The sequence below is a fragment of the Corapipo altera genome, unplaced genomic scaffold (assembly GCF_003945725.1).
Source record: "Corapipo altera isolate COAL_440 unplaced genomic scaffold, ASM394572v1 1, whole genome shotgun sequence".
Lineage (NCBI taxonomy): Eukaryota > Metazoa > Chordata > Aves > Passeriformes > Pipridae > Corapipo > Corapipo altera.
Genome location: NW_020884873.1, coordinates 27,823,281 through 27,838,955, shown reverse-complemented (window position 1 = coordinate 27,838,955; position 15,675 = coordinate 27,823,281). Strand labels below are relative to the sequence as shown.

At 35.4% G+C, this 15,675-nt stretch overlaps 2 protein-coding genes across 6 annotated transcripts in view; both read left to right on the top strand.

The window, feature by feature from the left end:
- The first annotated feature begins 1,100 nt into the window (after nucleotides 1–1,100).
- On the top strand, nucleotides 1,101–14,129 carry LOC113952090. Its single transcript, XM_027653786.1, has 8 exons — nucleotides 1,101–1,221; nucleotides 4,407–4,544; nucleotides 5,153–5,288; nucleotides 6,357–6,611; nucleotides 7,556–7,773; nucleotides 11,029–11,215; nucleotides 11,350–11,634; nucleotides 13,825–14,129. The coding sequence occupies exons 1-8, from the start codon at nucleotides 1,174–1,176 to the stop codon at nucleotides 14,127–14,129; spliced, it is 1,572 nt and encodes a 523-aa protein (XP_027509587.1). The 5' UTR covers nucleotides 1,101–1,173.
- PTPRQ (protein tyrosine phosphatase, receptor type Q) overlaps nucleotides 13,863–15,675 on the top strand; it is a 118,530-nt gene continuing 116,717 nt past the window's right edge. For all 5 annotated transcript variants that reach the window (XR_003531319.1, XM_027665740.1, XM_027665731.1 and 2 more), the window contains exons 1-2: nucleotides 13,863–14,109; nucleotides 14,712–14,981. Coding sequence is in view for 4 of the 5 variants with exons in the window: in XM_027665740.1 (XP_027521541.1) it covers nucleotides 14,837–14,981 (145 nt within the window). In the remaining variant the exon portion in view is untranslated. The remainder of the gene's footprint in view (nucleotides 14,110–14,711; nucleotides 14,982–15,675) is intronic.

Here is a 15,675-nt window from a genome sequence, read left to right as displayed (position 1 = left end):
TCAGGGGTTTCATTGAGGCAGCTTTTGATTTACTATGTGTGTCCTTGAGCCAGAGTAACATAAAAGCTCCAAAATGGTATTTTTCTGGTGAGAGTAAGCCTGCCTTGTTTACTACAAGTTATAAATAAAGCTTTAGTTAAAAATTTTATTCCTTATTTCACAATTCACAGTTCAGTTGCATACAGTTTTAGTAAAAATCAGGAAAAACCCACTGAGAAACAAGACACTATCTCAATGTAGAAATATGATATGATGATAGCACCTAAGAAAATACACAGTAAATAATATGAGTGCTTCTCATTTTTATGGTACATATATGGTGGCACTGATTTTTATTTATTCTATTATTAGTAAACAATTTTTATGAGCTTATTAAGCTAATTTAATTGCAAAGAACACAGTGCAAAACTAATTTTTTATTTAAAATGTTAATTTGGGGAGGGCTAAGGCACTGGGAATTATATTGAGGTAGGTTTAACTCTGAAATTGCCGCTTCAGATCTGGCCAAAGGTGGAGATCACCTAATATATTTTTCGGAGCTGAGTTCTTGTTCAGGAGCCTGAATAGATCAGTAAAATAGATCAGTGGTCCTACCACTATACATTCTTGCCTATTCTTTGTTTATAGATTTTTATGCTGGTAACTTTTTGTGGGACCTCTGTAAGATCATAATACATATAAATGGGCTCTGCAGCTGTGTTTAGTGCTTCCATGGAAAAGTGTTTCAAGGCTTATTTTAAACACTGATGAAGGGGCATCTGGCTAGAAATGTGTATTGTAGAAAACAATCAGAGTCTGGAGAAAAGTAAGCAAGGGGTTACACTGATTTTAATGAAGTTTGATCTGGTAATCACATAGAAACTGAAAAAACCTGACATTTTTTACGCTGAGTTGTTTTTAAATTACTACAAACAACAGTCACATCCACAGTTCAGTGAAGTTAAAGGAAAGCCTTCTGATCTCAGAAAACTTTATATGAGGCTTGGGAAAAGGCAGGGCCAGAGCAAACACACAAATCTCGGGCCCACCATTGGCTGGTGCTGTATCCATGTGAAGTATAAATATGTGTATTCATTTTTCCCTTGTATCTTAGATATTCTAACATGATTTTGCTTTGAAGCTGTGGTGATTCAAGCACTTCAGAAACACGGGGACTATAACATTTCTTTCTCTATGGATCAAGCAATTCTTCTGCTGCTTTTATTAAAATGTTTGTTTAAGGTAAGAAAAATACTCTGTGTTTTGAAGGTGGATAGCTATTCTAATTGAATGTTGAAAATAAGTGGTTTGTGATTTGGACTGGTTTTTTTTCCTGTTGTTTTAGCAGTCGCGGGAGGCTCTCATTAGTGCTACTGAACATTCCTAGTCTTCCTTCTATTTAAGTTGTTGGAAGCTCTTTTGAGATCCTTAGTCTCTTTTATTTCCTGCTGCTTTGGATTTAATGTTGCTCCCCAGAAGAAGTAACATCTTTAAGTAAACTTTTAAACAGGTATGGGGTAGAGTAAAAACTTTGGTGAGTTCAATATCATACCTCTGATAGTGGTAAAAAGCAGATCTTTGGGGAGGACTGTGAGAATAGCATATGAGAATTATCTATACTGTTTTAGCTTCCCACCATTTGCAGCTTAAGGACTTCTTGAAATGGATGTATTTGCAGTGCATTTTGTTAACTTCAATGTAGTTCACTTCTATGAACTTTTATGAACATGAATGGGCCTTCTCTGACACCCCTTGAAATTTTTATTACTTGTTTTAGCTTTGTCAGATAAATTATTTATTTTGTGAAGAACTACCTTTTTTGGTTGTTGCTTACTTTGAACCTGGATCATACCAGCTATGCTTCATCCTTTACAGTGCTTGTACTTGAAGAGCGAATGAAAATCAATCTCTGCTCAATTCTGGCTACTTAAGACCTCTGCTGTATTTTCCCTCAAGTGCCTCTTTTTCAGACTGAGAAGCCTACTTGAGTCTTGTGTTGAGAAGTAGTCGGTAGCAGAAGTCAATAAGTGTTTGGTTTTTTTTAGGTTTCCTGGCTGACGTGTAGCTAACCTGAAAATAGATTTGATCCTTAGATGTTTGTGCTCAATTTAATAATATTTTTTTTTTCTTTTTTAAATTGCTGCAGTCTTTGGACAAGGACCTAAAAATTACTGACAAGGTGCTGAAAAAAAAAAAGGGACATTCTAAATCCCTCTCATTGGATATAAGTATGGAACAATCTCTGGGTACACTTGAAAATGTGGTTCTTGTCTTTTAGGTTTAAGGAGGTTTATTTATGTACAGTAAAATGGCATACATTATTGCTGATGGTGGAAAATTATTTTAAATGGTTAATTCAATTATTGCCAAATATATATTTTTTATCTTTAAAACCAGATTTTCTTACCCTTTGGATTCTCTGCAGTAGATTGTTTACAGGGAACGCAAGTCAGCTATACACCCATTAATTAAAGCCTGCAATTTTGAGAAAAAATGTTCTCAAAACTCTTGTGTGTATGCCATGAATACTAGTCTAGTGTGTCAGTTCATCCCAGTGGTTTTATGTAGCCTCTTCTAAAGAATTTATAGAAGTTAAAGGCTTTATAACCTTTATAAAGTATATACTTCAAAAAGTATAATCCAAACTCTGAACACTAAATCTTGATAGATTTATAGTTACGTTAGTTTGTCATTAGTTAAAGGAAGTTATGGTAAGCTAAACTGAATTCAAGGGTATGTTGTATTTAAAAAAAAAGGAAAAAGCTGAATGTTTTTGCTTTTTATATGCATTGGGTTTTTTTTGTTTGTTTTGTTCATGGGGTGGGGGGGTCGTACAGGGAAGATTACTTTACAGGACAACACAAAGTAATACAATAATAAAACTCCTAACTTTTATTTTAGTGTCCTAGGGGTTTCTATTTGATTTTTATTTCTGTTTAGGTTTTTTGAACTGGATTTTGAGTTCATTGCTGAATGATGGCATTTGTCATCTCAATTCATAAAGAAAATAAAAATGGAACTTAAAAGACAGAACTGCATCTTTTATAAATGCTATGTGATAGGGATTGGCATCACATGCACCAATTTATCTGAATTTGAGAGGTGTGATTCAGATTATATTAGGCAGAAGAAGTCCATAAATTTCTGATTCCAAATGAAATTCAAATAGAGAAGGAACCTGTTTCTCTGATATGTTAATCCAAGTCTTTCAAAGGCAGGTAAAGTTATCAAAAAGGTAGTATCAAAACTACAGAAGACTTTTGTCTGGAATGAGTTGACCGCTGTAAGAATTTGAAACAGAATCACAAAATCACTTAGGTTGGAAACGACTTCTGAGATCACCAAGTCCAACCTATGACCCAACACCACCATGTCAACTAGACCATGGAACTAAGTGCCACATCCAGTCTTAAGACTGTGCCCCCTTGTCCTATTGCTGGTTGCCTGGGAGAAGAACCTGACCCCCACCTGGCTACAACCTCCTTTCAGGGAGTTGTAGAGAGCGATAAGGTCTCCCCTGAGCATCCTCTTCGCCAGCCTGAACAACCCCAGCTCCCTCAGCCTCTCCTCATAGGACTCCAATCCCTTCACCACCTTGTTGCCCTTTTTTGGACTCACTCCAGCACCTCAACATCCTTCCTGAACTGAGGGGCCCAGAACTGGACACAGTACTCCAGGTGTGGCCTCACCAGTGCTGAGTACAGGGGCAGAATCACTTCCCTGGTCCTGCTGGCCTCATTGTTCCTGATACAGGCCAGGATGCCATTGGCTTTCTTGGCCATCTGGGTAGACTGCTGGCTCATGTTCAGCCTGCTGTCAGTCAGAACTCCCAGGTCCCTTTCTTCCTGGCTGCTCTCCAGCCACTCTGTCCCCAGCCTGGAGCACTGCATGGGGTTGTTGTGGCCAAAACAAAATGAAGTTTGTACTGCCATGGCTAAACTGGATTGGTAGGGAGGTGTATAATTTTAATAAATTATTTCTTTACATCTTGAACATTGTTGTTTCTTATCTGAGACATTTGAAAATTTTGAAAGTGGTGCCACTAAAGTCTTTAATGCATAATGGAAGAATAGGACTGAGACCTCCAGACTGTCTGTTGCGATTACAGCATCTATGTTGCAAGTGAAATCTCTGACCTTGTTTCTAAAATGATGACATATTTCTGTCATATTTGGGTCAACTGACATGGTTTGGCCACCTCGAGAGAGAGAAAGAAAACTAGAACCTGTACCTGCAGAACTTGTAAAAAATTATGAAGCCTCTGTATGTCACACAGTAGAGCTGGTGATACTGGTCCATATAAAAACTGTTGCTAGCTGAAAAGCTATAGTTAAAACCAGTTAAAATTGACAGAATTTAATTATTTAGTTAGAGGTACATTTTCTGCATTTTCTACTAAGTTACATTCTTGTATGTTTCTGTTACAGGGTTTAGAGTGTCTTGACTGTGACCAAGGGAAAATGCCTGCTAGAGCAGTTTCGATAGAGTGGACTGAATTGCCCAAAGGGGAGGATCCAGACTACTATATTGTGACATACCAGCAAACAGATGCTTTCAGTCAAAAAGTAAATTTCATCAGTCTAAGCACTGAGTAGTTCCATATGTTTTTAAGCTGTAAATAACAGTAACTAGTAGCATTGTGTTTCATTGTTTTTTTTTTCTAATTCAAAATAGCAAATCAAGAGAAAGTTTTAAAAAATTTTACTGAATTTTGTAATTCATGTTGTTTATGTGCACTCTTACAGAGTCTTCCTTAAGCCAGTGGAACTTAAAAGACCTTCAAGTATTCTGTTGAATAAGGATAGATAGGCATATGTTGAAAATTAAGGATATGCAAGATCTTCAAGGAGAAAAAACCTTTGAATGAGGAGTCTAACTTCTCCAGGAGAGGCACAGACACTACTCCTACCTCTCTGTGGGAGGGTATTGTTCTTATTTTGAGTACAGGATGTTCTGAAACATAAAGAAAATAAGAGGATTTCAATATGAAGGTGTTTGTTAATAGTGTGATTTCTAAAAGGTTTTGTTTTAAATATTGGGTATTTTGCAGTTTAAATGAAGCCTTAAGTTTGATATGCTGCAATATCAGCTGCCCTTTAAAAAAGTTTATAGATAATTTATGAATTGCATTTTTATTACTTTCACTATATTCAGAAATTCTTTTAACTTGCAGATTGTAAGAAACATTTCTAAAGTTGAACAGGAACCTGTTAGTACTACAGTTCTGCTTGAGGAAAATAAGAAGTATGATATAACAATAGAATCTCTAAAGAATGGGCAAATCTTAAGTGTAAAATCATTTAAGACACGTAAGTAGAGTAGCACAAAAATATATTGGTATCTTTATAATTAATCTATCACTGAAGATTAGAGAAGCAGGGGTTTAAATCTAGAGGTTAGTCATGTATTTAGAAACTTTGAATTGATTTATATTTTCAACTGTGAGGGATAGTAGGAATAATTTCATATAACATATTTGTTTAATGTAACAATTCTGAAATATGGGACTGATGTAAAAGTTAATGAGACTTTTAAATACCATAGCTTTTGCTATGCTACAGTAATTCTAGGAGAAAAGATTTATAAAAGAAGATCATGGAGAAAGTTACTTAAAGCCTGACAATTTCATATCAACATAGGGTTGTGATTTTTTTTCTTTTATAGCTTAAAAAAATTAAATATTTTTGTTTTTGCTTCATGACATTCCCACTTTAAAAAGAGTTAGTTAGTGGCTTGAAGGCTTTAGCATTGTGACTCACTGGAACAGACTTTTAGTATAAGAATTTGTGAGTCTGGTCACTGAGCTTATAAAAATATCCTCTACAGCTGTAAATCTGTTTAGGATCATAAGTCCCACCAATTACTAAAATGAAAGGGCTTTCTAATCTTAATCTCATTAATTAAAATAGTTTATAGCATTACCTTTGTACACATTACAAGCTCACGCTAGCTTTGGAATACAGACTAGGATATGAATACAAACAACATAATTGGGAAAAATACACAGTTGAAAACATTGCAGCAGTTGTTGAATGCTGAAAGTACATTCAGCAAGCTACAGAAAATGGTTCATGGTTATGCTACTAATGTGTTACTGCACTGGACATCTATTACTTAACTGCTATTCTATAAAAGTATGTACTTTTACAGCTAAACACACCTTAAACCGTGGAGTTTTATTTCTTTTTGCTTCAGACATAAGTTTACGTACCGTGACAATAATTAAACCATGACTTTTTTAATGACACTACCTTTCTTTCCCTGCTGTGTGTATCGCTTATCATTTCTCAAAAGAAAAACATAATAATGTTAATGGAACTCTGAGTTAATTATTCCTTTGTGGTAAAGATAGTGTCTATTTTCTCTTGTTGCACTAGGTGGAATTTCAGAAAATTGCATAAAAACATTTGTAACAGCTACTACAGTGTCTTTTAACTGGAGTATGGTGACCAAAGAATTTTCAGTTTCTGTTTTACTGAACGGTACTTCTGAGATTATAAAAAGACCCAGTGGATTCTTTGTATGGAGAAATTTGACACCTGCCACCTTATATACATTCAAGTTTATATTTGAGCAATTACATCTTGAATTTGTAAATGTGTCTCAGTCACTGGATGTTCAAGCCGAAACAGGTATATATTAGAGTTTCTTGTAGTCACAATGAATGCAGGTTAGTACTGCACATTTTCTAGATAAGTTAAGAGTAAACTGTAAAATCCTGTATTCCATTTTACAGTTTATAGTAGAATCATAGAATCATAGAATAGATTGGGTTGGAAAAGACCTCCGAGATATGGATTGTTTTAGTTCTGGAAAGAAATTGAATGTTACTGACATAGAAAAGTTATTTCTACTTACTATTTCTTAGTATTTTTAGTAGGAATAATTCGGATTTTTATGTGCAAATATTTTAAGCTAACTGTATTTTTGCAGTCTAAAATAGAGTCAAGGCAATGTTGAAGTTAAGAGTTGTCATTATTTGAGTGTATGTATTGAATTTGCTACATAATTTCAAGGAAAAACAATGAAAATCCTGAATTTGATAAGCATTTGGAACACTTTTTACAACATTCAAAATACGGAGGAATGGCTAGCCTAGTTTTGTAAAAGAGGCAGGATTCTGAGGATGTTAGGGCTTAGTTGTGTAATTTTAATGTAATTTTAAACATGCTACTCTGATAATGCAACTTAAAATCTTTAAAATTAGAAAAAGAAAGAATAATATACAGTCGAAGTCAAGGGAATAATTATTTTCCTAAATTCAGGAAACTATTAAAAGCAGGTTATTTGTTAACTTCATTTTTAATGTTTAAAAAAATGAACCATTGGAAACTAGATTTAAAGAATGATATTTTTTCTGGAGTAGGATTGAAAATTAGTGAATATCTTTCTTTTTTCCCCCCCTTCACTGGCTTGTAGTTAATATTCTTCTAATTCAGTCAGATTTTTAAGACATTCAAGATTATGAAGGACTGTTGACTCATAATTACTGAATATTTGGGGGGTTGAAATCTTGCACTGTACCACTGACATGAATGATACAGCATCTCTTTAAAATCCTGTCCTTCACCTATAGGCACCTGTTCCCAAGGGTGGGTGGCATTCCAAAGCAGCTGCTATCGAATGGGTAAGGAGAGCAAGCCATGGAAATCAGCACAACAAACCTGTCAAACGTCTTCTCAAGGGGCACATCTTCTTGACATAGGGAGTGAAGAAGAATATGGTTTTATGTTGTCATATCTCCAGAAAATTAGTCGAATAATCATGATATGGACAGGTCTTAATGACTTAAAGGTCAGTCTATTTTATCTTCTTTGCTATTACACATATGGAAGCAAGAACATTTTGATATGTAGAGCCCGATTGCTTGGAATAAAAGTTGTTAAACAGTACATTGGTTATTTGTTTATATAGTTATTAGTAATGAGAAGAGGAATCATTATTTCTTCCTGTTTAGAAATACTGAAAATAGCTGTGGAAAAAACCATGTAGTTTATACATAACCTGTTTAACTTTCCTCTATGTTATGTATGTGTGTGTGTGTATTTCCCTGGGATATTGTTTTGCCTGTAGGTGGTGCTGTATTACCAGATTTTAGATCTTAGTTTACACAAACGTTACTTACTATGGTTACCAAAGTCCGGGATTGGTTTACTCAGTTTTGATGCAGGTCTGAAATGTTGAGTGTTGAGCTTAGGGACGTCAATCCAGTATAGATGCTGGATAGCCCAGTGAAGAAGGAATTGGAACAAGGTATTTCTTGTAAAAGGTTTCCTGTTCCTCATATTTGAGATATGAAGGTTCTTAATGCTGCATCTGCTGTTACAATGATTCACGGTGGTGTGGTGTCTGATGGTGGTCTGATTTGGGGACAACTACAGACATAAATAAAATATTGGGAAAGTGTTTAGAATGATGGAGGTATTTGCCAGAAAAGTGGAATCCAGTCTTCTGTAATTTGGTTTAGTGAAAACTTCTTTTAAGTATCAGGAGGTTGGGAGAAAGCCACTGTTTTTCGGTTTAAAAAATCTGCACTTTGAAATTTAATTTTAATATTGTTTTGATCAAATTATTTTAAAAGAAATGCTGTGAAAACAGTAAAACTAAAGCAAACCTTATGTGTAAGAGCAAGAGTGGTAAGTGTCATGCCACCTCAAAGACAGAAAAATATTTTTTACTGGCTGGGGCTACACAAGCAAGCCAGAGTAGGATAACATACAGACTGAAGAAACACAAATCTGTCTAGGTTTGTGGTTAGTGAAGCACTCTAACCATCCTGGTTAATAAAGCACTATTAATATATGCATTTTACATGTAATATTATTTTGTATATGACACTGTAGAGTCGCTTCTCAAATGGCTGTAATTATTACACCATGGTGATATTCATCATAATCAACTTGGTATTTTAGAAATATAGGTATTTGTAAGTGGCTGCCAGAAATAGATGTCCCATGGAAGCATAATATTTTGGTGTGTTGGAAAGAGTACTAGAAATTTGGGGGGTTTTAACTCTGATTACACAGAAAAGAGTTAATTGCCAGTTTGGAATTTGACTGTTAGTCAACTGTTTAATCATTACATGCATTTTTATGTTTGTGGGAGTTAGTCAGTTAAATGAACTAGATGAGTACCATGTCTTAAGAATAGTAAGGGATAATAATAAAATGCTTGTTTTTCGAGCACTTCTTTCCTAATTGTTTGTACTTAATTAGTGTTTTCAAGTACTGAATGAACATATTTCATTCTGAAGTGTCATTGTTGTCATTTGTTCTCATTTTATGAGAACTCTAAATTGTACTTGCATCAAATTGTACTTACCTCAGGAGCTCAAAGATCAACCAGGAGTTGCAGGATTTGTTTAAAATATGAGATAAAAAATACAGATTAAATTATTTTTCTTTCTCATTCATATTTGAAGCACTAGGGAGTTAAATTTCTGTTTTCAAGTGTTTTTCTCTCTAAGTACCCATGGGACTTGAAATATTTAATGAGAAGAAGTTGAGACTATAACCTACTCAGAAGATTTCAGCAGCTTTCAGTGCCAAGCACTGTGACACTGATAAAAATTAGTGACGTTGTGAGCAACATTAGTTCTGTAGCATTTGTATTCTCACAGTGTCTCCTTCTTTAACCCTACTTTGATCTGTATCTGAATAAAAACCATTCCTGATGAGGCTGAACATTCTTGTGAAAAGCAACAGAGACCCTGGAGATGTAGGTCTGTGCCTTGGGTAAGAATGAATGTAATGCTTTGGTGGTACCCTCATGTCCCTCCTGACATGTTGTGCAGTTCTTCAGAGCTAGGAAGTGGTAAAGGTAGCCAAAGATTGTTCACTGAGGTTTCTCTTACAGACCTTGCTGCAGAGGTTTGCATCATAGTAGTATCTTGTGATTTCCTGTGCTTGTTGTTAACTCCGGTGACCAAGAAGACCAGTATAAAAAAATTTTGATCTATAGAGCATTTCTGAAATGGCAGAGTATACCCACAAGTCCTCCTGAAAGTCAAGTTGAATTATTTCATACCACTGAAGATCTTCTTTGCTTTCCTGGGGAAATGACTGATATCACAATATTTCACTTGATTTTTTTTTCCAACACAAATTAATTGAAAAAATAGTCTCAGTCTCAACAAACATGAGTTTTTATTGTTTTCTCAGAGCAATGGAAAAAATCCTTTTTTCTCCTCCTCCTCCCCACTTTTGAACATCTTTAATAAAAGAGTAAACAACAGAAGACTTAAAATGATGGTGGTACCTCAACTTTTCTCCATTACAGTACTTAAAGCATTTACTTAGGCTGTAGGACCATGGACTTGCTATGCCTGAAAGCACTTTATGCACTGAGAGTGCCCCAATGCCATGCAGAAATGTGCTGGGTTTTCTATTAATCCCCTGTAGAAGTAAGTATATGTATGTTAGTGCAGTGAAGACTGAAACCTGTCTCCCACTAGAGGGATCTGCGTTGCAATGCTGTAAGCATATTCTACAGGCATCTTTCCTCCAAAATATCATGTTGCCCCAGTCTAGTACCTGAAAGTACCTCAAAGGTCAGAAACTTGGAGGGAGGTGTGAGTGTGTCCTAAATGCTGAGCAACCAGCAAACATGAGAAAGGAGAAAGATAACATTTTCTCATCCAGTTGTGAATCTAGTCATGTTTTTTTTTCAGCTAAATATTTTTGCTTTCAGATGGGATTTATGATTATTTTACGCTGTTTTGTTGGGGTTTTTTTAAAGTGAATGACATTTTCAGAGAATTATCTATACGAGATTATTAAATTATTTGATTAATAGTGATTTTAAAGATTTGTTTGTAATGATGAAACATACTCATGTGGCTTATATTATGTTATTAGCTTGTAATCTTTTGTAATAGAAGAGATAGAATTTTACACTGAAACATTTACTTTATTCCTATATAATTAATTTGTATAAATGAAGTACTTAAGTTTTGTATGTTTAGGAAATACACTTACAATGAGAGAAGCCTTAATAATTCATCATTATAATTTAAAAATACATGTTTTTCTAATTTTTTTTTTAATCCAGGAAGAAGGTCAGCTCTTGTGGACAGATGGATCTCCTTATCTTCTAAAAGCTGGCATCTCATCTTTGTCAATGATACCAGAAAACCAAACTGACTGCTATGTCCTTCAGAGAGATCCTACTGGTCCAGATTATTTCTTCACAGGATTTTTCTGCTATGTACAGCTGCCATATATTTGTGAATATGAATGTAACTATATTTTTTCAATCTTTTGCATTTATTTTTAAAAACCTTCCCCTTATTGCATTTATATTTGAAGATACAAATATATATATATAAAAGGTTTTAATGAAATTTTTTTCACTTTTACTTTTCTTTTTCAGTACCTTTGGTACCAGAGAACATCACGTTTAGTGTGCATGATGTCAAGACAACTGAAGCTGCATTTATGTGGAGTGATATGGGCATGTGGCTTAAGTCAGGCTTTGCACTTATAATCAAGTACTATTTTGATCAGGGGAAACCATACATTCTGAACTTGCCTGTTAATACAACTCAAACAAAAATTGTGCACTTGTCTCCTGGCCTTCACTATAGTTTTTTATTAGCAGCAAGGAACTCAGAAGGAGCACAGTCTGTCTTAAGTCCAATTCTGAACGTAGAAACAAGTAAGTAACAAAAATAAATAGCAGTAATAACCAGATAATCATACACTTTTAATATTTTTTCCTTTAATTAAACAAGTTCCTGTGTTGATATTTTGTCTGAAAACATAAGTAAATCTGAACATGAATTCTGATCCAGTATTTACTAGCTTGTAGAGTGGATTCCAAAAACTTCATTTAGGTTTGTACTAAAATCCTTTCTTGGAATTGATTAAGAAAAGCTCAGAGTTTTCAGTGGCTGCAAGAACAAAGCCATACAAATTCTGTTTCTGTGAAGTATATTTTAAAATCTCATTATTACAATAATTTTACTCACAGAGTTTCTACTGATGTCCAAAGGTAAAGCTGGATGTCAGAGTAGCAGTAAAGTATTTTTTGGCTATGCTGGTGAAATTCAGAAACATATTTTCAAACCTGAAGTAAAAGATTATGTCAGAACAAGCAGAGGTATCCCTGTTTATCTGCAGTTAAGATTAAGATGATCTCTATGGTTTAAAAATCCATTGTATTTTGACCTGCTGTGTGATGCAATATGTCCTAAGTAAAATTCATTCACAATTAACTTGTATTCCCATAAAGTCTAGCTGAATGAAGCCAAATGAAACCTACCAGTTGGTAGAGATGAAAAATGCCTTTTCACATAAAAGTGATCAAGTGGAGATATCCTGTTTTGGTGATGCTGGGGAAGTTTTCTCATTTTCAGAAGTTAAAGAAAACGTAGTGCCCTAATGTTTTTACCAGTCCTGGCAAGGCAGTTCAAATATAGCTAGAGGTCTATTTTCTTAGAGTTAGAATAAAATACAGGTTAATCTTTAGGTGAAAGAAGCTATTCTTTTCCTCCATCATATACGTTTTGTACAGTTCACTCCCTCCTCTGGGCTTTAGTGCACTTGGAAGTTCTGTCATATCCTGTGCCTACCAAACTCTCTTCTCTTTGGTTTCTGTTTAAAAGACCTTGTAATGCAAGTTGCCTCTATAATGAAGAAAATATATTCCTGCTTTCTCCTATGCAAAGCAACTGTAAGAGGTGGGCTTGTGTGAACTTAGTGAAGCTCAACAAGGCCAAGGGCAAGGTTCTGCACCTGGGTTGGGGCAATCCCAAGCACAAATACAGGTTGGGCAGAGAATGGATCAAGACTAGCCCTAGGCAGAAAGACTGGGGAGTCTTTGTGGATGAAAAGCTCAATATGACTTTGCAGTGTGCACTTGCAGCCCTGAAAGCCAACTGCATCCTGGACTGCATCAAAAAAAGAGTGGCCAGCATATCAAAAGAGATGACTCCACCCCTCAACTCTACTCTTGTGAGAGACCCCACTGTGTCCAGGCCTGGGGCTCCCAGCACAGGAAAGATACTGACCTGTTGAAATGAGTCCAGAGAAGAACCACTATGTTAATCAGAGGGCTGGAGCACCCCTCCTGAGGAGATAGGCCTTAACTGAGAGAGTTGGGGCTGTCAGCCTGGGGAAGAGAAAGCTCCAGGGAGACCTTTTAGTACCTTCCAGTGCCTAAAGGGAGCCTACAAGAGAGCTGGAGAGGGACTTTTCGTGAGGGCATGTAGTGGTAGGACAAGGGGGAATGGCCTTAAGTTGAAGGAGAGTGGGTTTAGATTAGATAATAGGAAGAAACAGTGGTGAGGCACTGGAACTGGTTGTCCGGAGAGGTTGACTCTCCATCATTGGATGTGTTCAAGACCAGGCTGGTCTAGAAGGAACTTTGAGTAATTTGGTCTAGGGGAAGGTGATCCTACCCATGCAAGGGGGATAAGAACTAGATGATCTTTAAAGTCCCTACCAACCCAAACCACTCTACGATTCTGTGATTCCGCGAACTTGGGTAATGCATACCATTTGTCTTAGATGATATTTTTGAACTGACTGAAATATAAGAGACGACCTAAATTCAGAGGCTGAGTTCTACATGAAGATCTAGGTGATTCAGAAAATACCTCAATTAGAGAGTAGTATTCTCTATGTGTCGATATTCACTGTCACTGATACACTGTCCAGGTTGCCTTGTTAGATTTGCTCTAATACTCTTGAGCCTGTGTGTAAGCGGGTATTGTGAGGTTTTCAGGCTCTATTTAAAAGAAACAAAGAAAGAAGCAAGCAAAAAGACCCCCCAAATATCCCACAGTTATTGCTGAAAGGCACGAGTAACTATTGTCTTGTTTCTATTCCTAATCTTATTCAATAGGACCCTTGCACTCCCAGAAGTTAGAGGCTACATATGTTTCATCTGCAGAAATACATTTAAAATGGAATCCTCCACAGCATTCATCCAGTGTTTCTTTTCATTACTACCTTGTCAACGTGTTGGATACTGAAACCAACATCTGGGAACAGTTGCCAGTTGAAAAAAGCAAGACTTCAATAGTCATACGAAATATAAAACCTTATCATCACTATCAGGTATATTTACAGAACGTAGCAGAGAAAGGAACTCTCAGCTGCCATGAGAAACCTATATTAGTCACAACAGGTGATGTATCCATTTTTTAAGATGTTTTATTTTGCTAGACAGAGTTTAAATTGAAAATACAAGGCATAAGGGTATTTTTAAGGCCTTGTACACATTGTGGTTGTTGGGATATTCTTCAGAATCTTCCAAAATTGTGAATATACCAATACTCTTATTTATTTTTTCATTTACCTACTTACAGCATATTAGTATGAGATAAAGAAATGACATTCTGCTTGAGAAATACTGATTTATAGTTTGTGTCTTTAATTTTAGCGAAGTAGAAACATTAGAGTGATTTCTTAAATTTTTTTTTAGGTGAAAACAGATTACTTTATTCTTCTAATTATAGATACAGAGACTCAGACTGTGTCATCTTTTTACTCTGTATATATCCGGTGGAATGGAATATACTTGCAAAATAAGTCTCTATTTGTTATGAGAAAACAGAAAATACAATCTGCCTGTAAATCATTTTAAGAAATAAGTAAATGAATCAGTAGTTCTAGAATCATGACATTTTAGAAGAAAAAAATAAACCAGAGACATCATTGGGAAGTGATTGTAAGTTGATTGTAAGTTTGATATATGGTTTTATACTGACATCTTTTTCTTTAATCAAGCTGTCAGTCCACCGACAGCTGTTTATATTCACCCAGAGGATGTACAAGAAGAGAGTGTGATCCTTCACTGGAAGCTGCCACAAGAGTGTCAGGAATCCTATGTTCAAGTAAAACCTAATGCAGGCATGGGTGAAACTAAAAAGTTTATATTAAGCAATACAGAAGAATTTAAGATTGATCTCCTAATTCCTGGAAGGACTTATGAAATAGCAGTGGCAAGTGTGAATAATGGAGCTATGAGTGAACTGAAGACCATTCAATGCACTTTAAGTAAGATATTGTTTATGGTGGAAACTACAGACTATAGCACACATCGGTCTAACTATTGTTGCTACGTCTAACAGATTTTGTAGATCAAATCAATTTGCTAAATACCTAAGGATCAAAACTAAAATATAAAATGTACAGATCCAATCCTAGTTGTTAACAGAAAAGTTAGCAATTTTTGCAAGGAGGGTACAGCCTTGGAAAATGCATTGGTAATAGTGACAACTGCAATAAGGACCATAGCTGGAAATCCTGTTACAACTGGCAGAAGAAACTGGGTGAATCATTGATTTGCATTGAAATAGGAAAATACGGGAATGGTTGAAACAACCTATTTATTTTTGAAGATACATTAGTTGTTCTGTGAACTGTGAGAAAGAAATTGCCCTACCATTAGTGAGAGGGCAGTAGGAAAGGGAGTAGAAAGAGTTAGAAGTAGCAGTAGGTGAAAAGTAAAAGCTTTACATTGTTTATCAAAGGGTCTTCCCCATCTGTAGGGAAAGGTTTATTGAAGGATCTTAGTTTACCAAAATGTTGAAATGCTTTTGGTGCAGTTTAAATTTTTTGCATATGAGAAAGGAATGGGCAAGATTCACTTGGTATTCAAGTGGTATTTAAAGGCTACAGCTGTCAGATTATAGATACATGAAATACTGCATTGTAATTTTTTTTTTCTAAATGATTACAGTATTTTGGA

What these genes read in the sequence shown, in the direction of transcription:
- LOC113952090 (XM_027653786.1), top strand. Translation starts at nt 1,174, where the DNA reads ATGGATCAAGCAATTCTTCTGCTGCTTTTATTAAAATGTTTGTTTAAG. An exon ending in TATTAAAATGTTTGTTTAAG is followed by an intron (nt 1,222 to 4,406) that starts GTAAGAAAAATA and finishes TTTCTGTTACAG; the next exon opens with GGTTTAGAGTGTCTTGACTG. An exon ending in GGATGTTCAAGCCGAAACAG is followed by an intron (nt 6,612 to 7,555) that starts GTATATATTAGA and finishes CTTCACCTATAG; the next exon opens with GCACCTGTTCCCAAGGGTGG.